A 13,909-nucleotide genomic window follows, 5' to 3' on the forward strand; every position below is an offset into this window, starting at 1 on the left:
TGGCAGCTTGTATTTTTGCTGGAGAGCCAGACCAATGGCTTTGTCATTAGCCGGCATGACAATTTAATTAAGCTTTCCACCACTTCCCAACATAGAATGCACTGCTATCGCCCTTTTCTTTTGAGATTAGGTTAATTTTGGCACATCAGTCTGTCGAAAAAGGTTAAAAAGGAGTCAGATATTTCGTAAAGAGTGGTTACATAATTAAACTTTAAAATCCTACTTGGTTGAGTTTCCCAAAAATCCCAAACACGGATGCTGCATCTATTCGCTGTGCAATATGAATGCGACATTGTTTGACATTATTTCTTTCCGCACTTATCAAAAACAATGAAAGCAGTAATGGACTTCCAAAAAATATCTGAAAATTTCCGTAGGTGCTTTGCTGCTGTGAACTGCAGCATATATTTCAAAAAATAATAGTACCATGTGGCTTCTATTGCAACCACAGGACCTCAACCCAGCCGATCTGCTTCAGAGCATATAGTGCGGGGAGGAGACGATGATGACCTCCGGTTCTGAAACTGATGGGTGTTGAGTTAATTTCTTTTATTAAAAGAGCTGGTATGTGCCATTTTGCTTCAGTTCGAAATTTAGCGGAATTTGGCGGTTTTCAACTAAAATTTGGCGGAGAAAAGATTTAAGGGTTGGCAACACTGCGCGGGATCGCTCGGCTTTGGGCGTGCTAATTGATGTCGAGCGCGAGGAGAGAGATGGAATTTATTAGACTGCTCACTCTTTTTTTTTTTTTTTTTTAGCAACAGAGTTCAGTGCAGACAGAGCCGCGGGGAATGCTAATAGAACATAACCAGTTCTTGTCTGCGGCTTGTCACGCATGGAAATTGATTTTGTACCTGTTATCAGTAGCGGCGATTAAGGGGGAACGTGGGGGAAATTCCGCCCCCCCCCCCAACTTTCTGGAGAAAATATTTCATTTTGGCCGGCTGAAACTAGGAATTATTTAAAATAGCAATTTGTACAGGCCCCGTTGTCTGATCAGCTGATTCCTTTATTTTCTTTAATTATTAACACAATTATTTGCGGGAATACGCACAAAATATCGCTGGTCCCGGCTAAACAATTTGAATAGCGCCACAGCAAGCAGTGAAGACTTTACATGTGCTGTGAGGAAGCGTAGCACAGGTATATTTTTTTGCCAAGTTCATGCACACTGAGGTATGATTCACCCGCTTGCCGCGCGCATTCGTCAGTCTGGCGGTCTCTTTAGTGTCTTAGTTTCTTGTTAGTATGTAGTCAAATACTAAATGGATTTTAATTATACAGTCACACTGTACTTCTTTTAAATTGTAATCAATCTGTAATAATGTTCCTTTGATGATACTTCTGTTGTATAGAATTCAATCAAAATGTCAAAAAAAGAAATATTTCCGCACTGACATTGCTAAACTGTCCGGCTCCATGGCTAAATGTTTAGCGTGCTGGCCTATGGTCACAGGGGTCCGTGGTTCGATTCCCGGCAGGGTCGGGAATTTTAACCATAATTGGTTAATTTCGCTGGCACGGGGGCTGGGTGTATGTGTCGTCTTCATCATCATTTCACCTTCATTACGACGCGCAGATCGCCTACGGGAGGCAAATCAAAAGACCTGCATCTGGCGAGCCGAACTTGTCTTTGGACACTCCCGGCACTAAAAGCCATGCGCCATTTCATTTCATTGCTAAATTATCAGCCTTTTCCTCTCTATCGAAATTCGCTCAGAGAGCATAAAAAAACCTTACCCGTTTGTAGCTTTCCTGTTTCAGTTTTGATGTTTATACCCCCTCCACCCCCTCCCTGCACTATATCGCACAATCCCGGGTACTGTTTGTTGTCTATTTTTTTAGCCCTCGCACTTTTAATTCTCAGTCGCCGCTACTGCCTGTTATAGAGCTGATGATCACTGGAAACGGTATCCAAATGCATTCAGTATTTTTGGGTAATATTCAAAACATGTTTGTTTCTGTTGGTTTGATAGCAGAAGTAGCATATTACCAGCAATAAGATAGTAAGTGCAGGGATGTAGATAAAGAAGACATACTTTCTTTTACCTCTTTCTGTAGTCTCACAATCAATCAATTAACCATTGAGTTGGAATTAGGTCTGTCGCCCAGCCGGCGGATTCCCTATAATCTGTTTACCTAGTATTTTCTTAAATCATTTCAGAAAACTTGGAAATTAATCGAACATCTCCCTTGATAAAATAGATTCCCGTCCCTAATTCCTCTTCCTATAGACGAATATTTGCCTGAATTTGTCCTCTTGATTATTGTTTCATAAAGAAGATTTTGCTAGCGAGACCTAGTGTTTACAGTGCACTTCTGTCTTCTCGTATGGGCTAGACTTTCATTGAGCTGCCTCAGTTTCATCCTTACCTTTGACCATATGGAAGTGACTGAGGCATGAGCGATCCTTATGCAGTTAGTTCCGGTTAATAATGGTGTGAAAATCCTTCTCATAAGGCCAGTCGATGCGTACATTTCAGTGGGCTCGGCAGACTGCATGAAATACCAACTTCCGGCTCGGTGAGGAAAGCAACGGGGAAACTGCACTACTCCTCATTTCCCTAGTGTATCTCTTCAGTGATGCCACAGCTTTAGTTGAGCAACTCGTGTCGTTGCTCCCGAGTCCTCCCAGTATTTTCGTAACAGTACTCCTTTGTCGGGAAATACCCATAACAAACCGTGCAGCTTTCCTTTCGATCTTTTCCCGTTCTCCATATCAAATAACCCTGGTGAGGGTCCCTTACACTGTCACTGGGGTCTTATACTTGGTGACAAAACAAGACGGCCTCGGTTCCTGGAACCCAGCAGTCAATCACGAGTTCTAAAAAGGGCCCTTTCACACGAGGCGACTAGTGGCGGCGATCGGCGGCAGCAACTTACAGCGGAGCATTATTGTAAATGAGAGCTTTCATACGTGGCGACTGCAGTGGCGAGACCGGGAAACAGTCGCCTACAGTCGCTCACTCGCGCAGCTAGAGGCCGCCACTCGAGGTAAAGCATTATTTTAAATGAGAGCTTCCACACGGTGCCACTAGTTGCCGCTACTTCTCACTCCAGTTTGATCCACTTCTTGTAATTGAGGAATAACGAGCCTACTGCGTTCATTGTCAGATATGAGTGCAAACATGGAAAGAAGTAGCCTTATTAGATTAATAGATGAACAAGTGAACACGGAAGATCTGATATATGGAGTTGAAAAATATCCCACGATTTGGAACGCTTGAGTCGATGAGTGTGGAAAAGTGAACGAAGAAACGCATGGCATAGCATTATATTGAGGTTCTTCCCCGAGCTTGACGACAAAAGACCAGCAGCGAGAACCGAGATAACTTAGCGTTTTTCTTATATTTTACGTACCTTTTGTTAATTTGTTACCAAAAAACTCAATTTAGCAAGACAGTTCTGTAAATTAACGAGTATATTCAGAAAAGAGTATTTCATTCATTATTTGCTTCAGTTATGTTTACTGTAGTGAAAAGTTTTAATCATGCAGGAGATTTACATGGTAAACAAGATAGCAATAGAATGAAAGATAAAAGATCATCACTACTTAACTAACCCGTTGTCAAATTAAAAATTACGAAACGCATGTAAGGTACAATTGTATTTTTGGTGTCCATCTATGATCTGTAGCCTACTGTATAGTACTGCAGACACAATACTTATGTTTCTGAATACGATCCATTTGCCATGAAACTGCACCTTCCTCACTGGCAAAGTAGTTGGCAAACTTGTCTCGTACATTTCTGGCAAGCCTTGATGTAGGGAAGTAGGGTCCATTTCTACTGTCGAAGTATCTTCGATTTGAACACCATCTCTCTCTCGTACAAAATTATGCAAAACACAACACACTTTCACTATGTCCTCTGCTAGTGTGGTGTCAACATTCACTGGTCTATGGAAAATACGCCATTTGTTTACAAGTATTCGAAAGGTACATTCAATGCACCTGCGTGCCGTTGAAAGTCTGTAATTAAAGGACGCGTTTCTTTACACTCAGAAAAGTGCCCGCATATGGTTGCAGTATATGACGAGAAACGCCAAATCCATCATCAGCTACAAATACAAAGGGCATTGACTCATCAAGTCCTGTGTACGACCTCTGTGGTGGAAGATGAACCTTCATTGCTCTTGCCCTGCGTTTATTTCTGTTTTTCTTTTGTATTAGTTCCTTCGTTCACTTTTCCATACTCTCGACTGAAGCGTTCCAAATCGCGGGATATTTTTCAACTTCATATATCGGGTCTTCCGTGTTCACTTGTTAATCTATTAATCTAATAAGGCTACTTCTTTCCACGTTTGCACTCAAATCTGACAACGAACGCAGTAGGCTCGTTATTCACAACTTCCTAAATTACACGAACTGGATCAAAGTAGAGTGGACAGTGAGAAGTAGCGGCAACTAGTGCCATCGTGTGAAAGCTCTTATTTAAAATAATACTCCGGTGTAAGTTCCCGCCACTAGTCGCCTCATGTGAAACGGCCCTAAGAGGGTTAGTGTGGAGAGGTTGCCAGACAACTCTCTTTACCCTGTTTTCGTGTAGAGTGAAGTGTAATGATACTTCCAGCATTGTTTGTTGTTTGGGTCAACAGTCCATAGACTGTTCATGAGTTATATTTTTGGGCTTATGCCGTGTAAATAATTGTAAACACAACGTTTCGAAAGGAACCTTACCTTTCTTCATCAGGAGACAATAGAGAAAAGAAACGACGTATTGATGGTTGCTAGGAGAAAGCAACAAGGAAGCTTCAAATGGTGCCCAAAGATGTAAAGGGGACGCCATTTTAGCCCAATGCTAGAGACAATGAATAGTAACAGCAAAGCATTACTCGCTAATGGTTCTGATTATAGGTAGCCATGATTCACTGAGGTTGTAACCTGTATCGCGGTTGAAATTATCTGGGTGTTTACGTATTTCAACCGCCTCCCTGATAATTCTTGGGCGATATTGCTTTATACGGGCAAGAACATCCACTTCTTGGAACAAGACATCATGACCAGGTGTTAAGGCATGATCAGCAACAGCTGATTTATCAGGTTGGTTGAGTCTGATACATCTGGTATGTTCTTTGATGCGAGTACACACCGTTCTCGAAGTCTGCCCAATATAAACCTTGCCACAAGTACAGGGAACTCTGTAGATACCAGCTCACCATGCCACCCTATCCTATGCTAACCATTTTATTTCTACATAACTACTACATCCTACATCTGCTCTAATCTGCTTGTCATATTCATATCTTGGTCTACCCCCACCGTTCTTCCCACGTACACTTTCCTCAAAAACCAACTGTACAAGTCCTGGGTGTCTTAAGATGTGCCCTATCATTGTATCTCTTCTTGTAGCCAAATTTAACCAAATCGATCTCTCACCAAATCGATTCAGTATCTCCTCATTCATGATTTTATCTACCCATCTCACTTTCAGCATTCTTCTGTAACACCACATTTCAAAAGCTTCTCTTCTCTTTCTTCTGACCTAGTTATCGTCCATGTTTCACTTCCATGCAATGCCACGCTCCAGACGAAAGTCTTCAAAAACATCTTTCTGTTATTTTACTACCCAAGTAACAATATTCATTTACTTTCTTTAAGACTTCATTTCCTAATCTAATATTTCCTGAATCACTTGACTTTGTTCGACCACACTCCACTACTTCCGTTTTGGACTTTTTTATTTTCATCTTGTATTCCCTCTCCAAGACTCTGTCCATACCATTCAGCAATTTCTAACATATCTTTTTTGCAGAGTCAGATAAAATAACAACATCATCGGCAAATCTCAGGCTTTTGATTTCCTCCCCTTGGACTTCGATTCTCTTTCCTAATTCCTTTTTGATTTCCTTTATCGCCTCTTCTGTGTAAACATTGAAAAGGAGAGGGGACAAACTGTAGCCTTGCCTCACTCCACCCTATAACGGTTAGTGTTATTAGCTGCCGTCCTCGGGGAGACGGGTTCGATACGAGTTTGCATTACCATAATAATAAATAAATAACTTAATTTATATCGAAATGATAAATAATTAGTGGTGTTTTTTTTTTGCTCTGCCTTTTTTTTGTGCTAATGAGGTAGACGATCTGGCAACTCAGGCTACAGCAGACGTAGTAAATAGACACCGGGCTGACGCTGTAGAGTACTGGTGTTAATGTGATTTCCCCGATGAAGATCACTCCTTATATGAACGTTTAGGTACTTATAGCGAACCGAGCTCGATAGCTGCAGTCGCGTAAGTGCGGCCAGTATCCAGTATTCGGGAGTAGTGGGTTCGAACCCAACTGTCGGGAGTCCTGAAGATGGTTTTCCGTGGTTTCCCATTTTCACATCAGGCAAATGCTGGGGCTCTACCTTAATTAAGGCCACGGCCGCTTCCTTCAAACTCCTAGCCCTTTCCTGTCCCATCGTCGCCATAAGATCTACCTGTGTCGGTGCGACGTAAAGCAAAAAGAAAAAATCTTATAGCGATCTCCATGAGGTACTTTCACTCCATCAACACAGTCATTAAAACTATTATTAGTGTTTTGTCTTTTTTACCTATCACCGGAGAACGCCTGTGCTAAGGAAAAATCAGTAACTGCCTTCAATGACAAAAGGAAATAACTAGAGACTGTACTGTAAAAAAGTAGTGTCTGCACATTGCTACCTCGTTCATTTAATTGTTGGTAGTGATTCTAGTAAGAAGTTGTGTCAGAAATACATTTTCCTGCTTGTTGTATAGTTAATTTCAACGTTATCCATGAAGTAGAAAGTAGTGAGAAATTGATTAAACCTTCATCTTAATTTTCTCAGTTTACATATTCAGGTAGTTACTGCCTTCTTCCTTAACACTGCAGAGAGCTTCTCTATACCTAACATTAGTAGTTTTACTGGATTTTTTTCCCTGTGAATATGTAAAGATTTTTATTTCTGCTAATCCCGCCTCTGAAACTCTAGCCACGTTCAGGTGTTGTATACGTCCAGTAATATGGCTGCTTTGTGTTCCATTTAACACCACTATCGCCAATAAATGTTAGTAATGGCACCTGTAGATGTTAAATTTCCACCTTTTCCTTTCTAATTTCAAATTTTAACCTTGATTTTTCATTAAATATGCGAATTTCATTTGCGCGCCAACATATCGGGCTCAGCACTTTTAGGGCCCGAACTACGAGAGAAACGTGACTCCAAAAAGGCAAACAAGCAGGTAGTTTTACATGTTATCTGAATCATACAGAGATGCCTTTACATTTCAAAAATGCTACATGCACCGTCTAGTGTTCAAACTGCAGCCGCCTTTGTGAGAAACTGATGACGAAGCCATTTGCCTGTCACCTCCCCAAACGCGATTCCATCTTGCTTGCTTGTAAGAGGTGCCGCCATTCCATGTTATGTGAAAACGGCCTTGAAACTGCAAGACTCCTCTAGCTCCCACAATCACGAGCAAAGGTACTACTACTATTAAAATGTTTTCATTCCTCCCCTGAAGGGGGAGGCGGGCCTCTTAAACGGTGACGCCGTCTCTCAGGCCGGGATATTTGTTATGGTCAAGGAGATGCTAGGAGAAGGTGAGGGGGTTGGCTGCCGTGGCCTATACTCGGAACTGTCCCGGAATTCTTCTTAGTGCAGGAGAATGGAAAACCACGGAAAACCATTCTCAGGACAGCCGACGGTTGGGGCCAGTCGTGAGGTCCAGCCCTCTCCCGTCTCCCGAATGCAGAGGCGTAGAGCCACGGTAGAGCCGTGGCCACCCCTCCTCGAGCAAAGGTAAACAACTCTTATACTAACCTGGCCCAGGGCTATCCACACCATGCGAGTACGACGAAGGGGCTGACACGAATTTAACACGCACTGAAGACTGCGGGGCGGTGTCGCTAGATGGTAGCACTAGCGCTGCTAATATCAGCGCTGTCCACGACCAGATCTGTAAAACAAATAATGAAAGTCAGTAGGGAGTAATAAATGTACAATAAAACCTTTGCTTCCAGACACTCTTTAAGGACAGTGGTACATAAACCTCTCTAAAACAGGTATATAAAACTATTTCTGGAAAACGGACACTGTGCTGAACGGACATGAACTTCACTCCCCCTCACGTACATTCATTAATTACGGACATTTCCTTTCAGATGTCGAAAATTCAATGAAAAATGGTTGTTTTTCTGTGGTTTTCTCCTATCACCTCCAAGGAAATATCGACACAGTTTCTTTAAAAATCATAACCGCTCCCTTCTCAACCTTCAGCGCAACACATCTCCTGGCCTGAGAGACGGCGTCACTCTCAGGCCAGGGAAGGAGATGTGCTGAGAAGGGAAGAGGGTTGGCGGCCGTGGTCTACTTTCGGGCATTCGCCTAAGTGCAAGAGAATGGAAAACCACGGAAAACAATCCTTAGGACAGCCGACGGTGGGGACCAGACCCTCTCCGTCTCCCGAATACAGAGGCTTAGAGCCACTTGTGGGCCGAGACCCACTCTGCATTCACCGACCTCAGGATACAAAATGAAAACATCATTTTTACATTCGCGGTTCAGTGAACAACTTAGGCATAATGGTAGGAATGAGGCACCTGGATAGATAGATAGATAGATAGATAGATAGATAGATAGATAGATAGATAGATAGATAGATAGATAAATAAATTAAGAAGGGGTGTATTACAATCATCTGACCTTTGAACAACAAAAATGTAATCACTGGTTATGCGAGTGTTTTAAAAGTAGCAGCTGCGACTCTTCAAACCGGTTTGACGGACCAACACTTTATAATACTGTAATTATTGCTATACTTCATGCGTGCAAATGCCACCTGTTACGACCTTGCTATGCTTCCGTCAATAAGGTGTCACTGAACTTGTTGTTTTCACGGCCACATGCCCCATAAACTATAAAGGTGTTATCAAGTGGACTTTCTGGTGAGTAGCGCAATAGTAGCAAGACCATGAGGACATGGGTGGTGAATCAGTCTGGTTTAGAGGAAGGCCACTGATAAGATAGACAGTGAGGTACCCTCCAGTGCCCTAGGAGGAGGTTTAACCTAGATAAAGAACTCCACTTTCATTGGATAAATAAAATACCACAGGTGGGTTTTTCGGAAGTTTCGGCATATATCATCTTCACTGGGATTGGAAGGAGAATTTAAATTTAAATCACAAGTGTTTCCTCCTACTATCGATATATCGACAGGTCAGAAGCCACAACAAAGAGCATTCAGTCACGGTTATAGGTGCTATACAAGGTGTAACTGAAATAAGGTGTCGGTGTGGCATTTGAATTGTTGGGGTGGAATACGTATTCTAAGCAAACATCTTCAAAAATGTTACTTTACGAGAAAATAAATTACAAACTGTTGGTCAATGTTTTTGATAAATCAATAGGCACTAGGTACTCCTCTCATCTAAACGGAACATCAGCACGGCTGGGATCTACCCTTCCAATGCTGTGAAATGTGAGTCAACAAAGAGGTTGCAACAACAACAGGAGCAATTTGTTTACGTAGGGATTTTACAAGATGAGCGCCGCTATTCTCTTATCAGCTGACTCTTCACCTCTGCCAACAGCTAACTCATGCTTCGATTACGCAACAACCTCCCTTCGCCGACCTTGCCACGCCCACCCCCCTCTATCTACAGCAGATTTAGTTTGTCACTGATGCCTGAGGACTTACTAAAAACCTAAAGATATTGGCGTTTCTTCTTCTTCTTCTTCTTAATCTGTTTACCCTCCAGGGTCGGTTTTTATCTTAAACTCAGCGAGGGATCCCACCTCCACTGCCTCAAGGCAGTGTCCTGGAGCGTGAGACTTTGGGTCGGGGGTTACAACTGGGGACAATGACCAGTACCTCGCCCAGGCGGTATCACCTGCTATGCTGAACAGGGCCCTTGTGAGGGGATGGGAAGATAAGAAGGGATAGACAAGGAAGAGGGAAGGAAGCGGCCGTGGCCTTTAGGTACCATCCCGGTACTTGTCTGGAGAAGAAGTGGGAAACCACGGAAAACCACTTCCAGGGTGGCTGAGGAGGGAATCGAACCCATCTCTGCTCATTTGACCTCCCGAGGCTGAGTGGACCCCGTTCCAGTCCTAGTACCACTTTTCAAATTTCGTGGCAGAGTCGGGAATTGAACCCGGGCCTCCGAGGCTGGCAGCTAATCACACTAACCACTACACCACAGAGGTGGACGGCTTTTCAATACTTAATTTTAAATTTAAGGATAGCTCACAATTTCTTCGCATAGTTTGCTAAGAATAGTCTCTTCTGCCACCTGCGAGATGGACTTGGGGAGACTGTTTTATCTGGTTTAAGTATAATGACCAAAAGAAAAATAGTTTTGAAGTACACTGACTTAGCAAATGTCGTAGGATAGTCACCTAATAGCGTGTGGGGCCTCCTCTGGCCCTTCGAACTGCAGTGAGACGCCGTGGAAGTGAGTCGACAAGTCCTTGGTAGTCCTTTGGACGCAGCTGACACCAAATCGTTTGCAGAGCGGCCGCCAATGCTGGTCTGTTCGTGGGTGCAGAACCCATGGCACGGAGCCTGCGTTCCAGAACATCCAAGATATGCTCGATAGGGTTCATATCGGGGCTCCTGGGTGGCCATGTCAATCATTGGACCTCCGCTGCATGTTCCTGGAACCATTCCCGGGCGACGTGGGAGCGATGTGGCGGCGCGTTATCATCTTGAAACACCGCAGAACCGTCTGGACGCTGGAAGGCCAAAAATGGTTGGAGATGGTCTCCGAGCAGCTCAACATACCGTGTACCATTCAAAGTCTCTTCCAGAACAACTAGGAGGCCTATTCCATACCAGGAAAATGCACCCTAGACCATAACAGAGACACCAGCGCCCTGGACCACACCTTCGAGGCAGGTGGGATCCATCGCTTCATGTGGTCTGCACCATACACGGTGCCTCCCATCGGCATGGTGCAGTTGAAATCGTGATTCGTCCGACCATATCACGTTACGCCATTGTTCCAGTGTCCATCTCTGGTGACTGGCGACAAATGCACGTCGTTGTGCCCGATGACGTTGGGTTAACAGTGGCACCCATGTCCGGCGTCGACTCCCATACCCCATAGAACCCATGTTCCTACGGACTGTCCACTGGGAGACGTGTCTGGCACGGCCTGTGTTGAATAGAGCCGTGATTTGTTGCACGGTTGCCCGTCTGTCACTATTGACATTCCGTCTCAGATGTCGCCGGTCACAGTCATCGAGGGTGGCTGGACGGCCGGTCGTTCGTCTGTTGTGGACGGTGACACCCGCATTCAACCATTCACGATACACCCTGGACACGGCTGATCGTGTGAAGCCGAATTCCCGCACCAGTTCCAAAATCGCACTTCCCATCCGCCGGGCACCGACCACCATACCCCGTTCGAACGGTGTCAGCTTACGACGACGTTCCATTTTACACCTGTCACATGCACAGCCACTGCTCACAAGGTGTCCTATATAACCGTCGCTGGCACAGGGGGCGTGTGGTGCGCAGACAACACACCAGCGCATCAGTGCTCCGCTATCCCATGACATTTGCTCAGTCAGTGTACATACTCTATGCTATGTGTGGGTAAACCCCGACCCCCTTGACAAGCAACCCGCAAAGCAAACACAGCACGTAGCTCGAAACGAACAGGTAGGTGGAGGCACTGTGTAGTGCTCACACAATGAAGAGAGCACAGTGCAGGTCGATTATTGACATAAATATGTCTTTTTGCTGGCGGTCATCTGAAAATTTACATCACGAAATTAGCGATACAAAATGTTACCCAGCAACCGTGCAGGCTCTAGTGTGAAATACAGATGGATGGCAACGGCCTGTATTATACTACATAGACTGGCGCTATCTTTGAAGAAAGTTGAAAACTGCTCCGTAGTGTTCTCTGGTGGCAGAAAGGAATAAATACTCACTTATATTTCTTCTTGTATTCCCTCTTTTCGTGCAATTAATTGCAGAAAACGACTGTCCGACTCTTTGACTGAATGGTCAGCGTTGAGACCTTCGGTTGAAAGGGTCCCGGGTTCGATTTCCGGCCGTTTCGGGGTTTTTAATCGTCTCTGATTAATTATTCTGACCGGGGACTGGGTGTTTGTGTTTGTTCCAACACTTTCCTCTTCATATTCAGACAACATTCTACACTACCAACCACCACACAGAAACACGCAATAGTGATTACATCCCCCCATATAGGGTTGGCGTCAGGAAGGGCATCCGGCCGTAAAACAGGGCCAAAACCACATGTACGACGCAGTTCGCACCCGCGACCCCACGGCTGTGGGAGAAAGCGGCAGAAGAAGAAGAAGAATTGCAAAACACGACTAGCTAACAGCTGAAGAGTGCCCGCCGGAAGTATGGCGGACGTGTTCCAACCTTCCTCAGTTAGGAGCGCTGTATGAGCCCTTTCAGCCAGTGTATGAAGTATAATAGGTCATTGGTTGAAATAGAAAGTGTACCGTCAGTGACGTCACATTAGTCGTCATCGTAAGCCTTGGTTACCAAAGACGCTGCGGCTGTGGATTTGTATAAATAGCGTGTGTTGAAATAGAATGTGTACGGTCAGTAACGTCACATTAGTCGTTACCGTAGGCCTTGGTCGCCAAAGATGCTGCGGCTACAAGTTATGATCCTTTTACGTAGTGCTGCAGTGCTCCTTGATTTTTAACACTGAGTTTCATTTATTGAAAGACATGATCATTAGCTTTTTGCAAAGGGAAGCGTTTTCTTTTCGTGATTTTTTATTTACAGTGTTACAACATTACCTATATTTTAACGGAATGACGATGTAATATTGAAGGAAGTCGCTCTTCTCCTCCGGCACTTAGTCAAGGTAAATGCAGAACAAATGTTAGAGGTTACATACAAACATAAACATCTTCATCACAGATTGTTATGTCTTCCAGCGTTCAGTCTGTAAGCCTCTGTGTATTAACTATACATCTCCTAAATCCTCTATTTACGACTTGCTGTGTGGACTCATTTTGTTCAACATATCTTATTTTTTTAAATCACTTTGTACCTTTTGTCTCCCTCTACTTCTCTTACCCTCCATGGGTGAATTCAATATTCTCCTAGATAACTTATTCCGCACCATTCGCCTCAATTAACCTCACCACCGAAGCTGGGTTGTGCATGCGGTTTCAGCCATCGAGTTCCATCAGTCAATAATCTGCGTTTAGGGCAGTCGCCAAGTGTCAGATTCGCTATCAGTTGTTTACGTTGTCTATTCTTAAATTATTTCAAGAAAGTTGGAAATTTATTGAACATTTCCTTTGATAATTTATTCGAAACCCTTATTTCTCGTCCTATAAATGAATATTTGTCCTCTTGAATTTCAACTTTACCTTCATATTGTGAACTTTCCTACTTTTAAGGGCACCATTCAAAATTAGCGTCATTCCACGCCTACTCTCCGCTGACACTCGGAACATACCACTTAGTCGAGCAGCTCGTCTCCTTACTCCCAAGTCTTCCCAGTCCAAAGTTTGCAACATATTAGTAACACTACCCTTTGGTCGAAAATCATCCAGAACAGATCGTGCTGCTTTCCGTTGGATCTTTTCCAGTTTTCGAATCAAGTAATCCTGGCGAAGATCCCATACTCTAACTGAGGTCTTACCAGATACTTATATGCCCTCTCCTTTGCATCATTACTACAACCCATAAACACCCTTACAACCATGTGAAGAGATCTGTACCCTTTATTTACAATTCCGTTTGTGTGATTACTCCAATGAAGATTTTCCTTTAAGTACTTAGTAGTCCTCGCGAGCTCGTGAGATACTATCACCGTCACCATGTCCGCCTCCGTAGTGTAACGGTTAGTGTTATTAGCTGCCGTCGTCGGGGGCGCGGGTTCTATTCCCGGTACTGCCAGAAATTCAAGAATGGCAGGAGGGCTGGTCGGTGGTTGAAATGGTACATGCAGCTCACCTCC

General features: G+C 44.0%; 2 protein-coding genes across 2 annotated transcripts in view; one reads left to right on the forward strand and one right to left on the reverse strand.

Moving 5' to 3' along the window:
- Positions 1-13,909, forward strand: part of ProRS-m (prolyl-tRNA synthetase 2-like protein, mitochondrial) — a 114,754-nt gene that overhangs the window by 98,606 nt on the left and 2,239 nt on the right. The gene's annotated exons all lie outside the window — the stretch shown is intronic.
- LOC136878703 (uncharacterized) overlaps positions 1-13,909 on the reverse strand; it is a 312,679-nt gene that overhangs the window by 22,404 nt on the left and 276,366 nt on the right. The window contains exon 2 of the mRNA XM_067152131.2: positions 7,767-7,902. Coding sequence (XP_067008232.2) covers positions 7,767-7,902 — 136 coding nt within the window. The remainder of the gene's footprint in view (positions 1-7,766; positions 7,903-13,909) is intronic.

This window comes from Anabrus simplex, chromosome 8 (genome assembly GCF_040414725.1).
Source record: "Anabrus simplex isolate iqAnaSimp1 chromosome 8, ASM4041472v1, whole genome shotgun sequence".
Taxonomy (NCBI): Eukaryota; Metazoa; Arthropoda; class Insecta; order Orthoptera; family Tettigoniidae; genus Anabrus; species Anabrus simplex.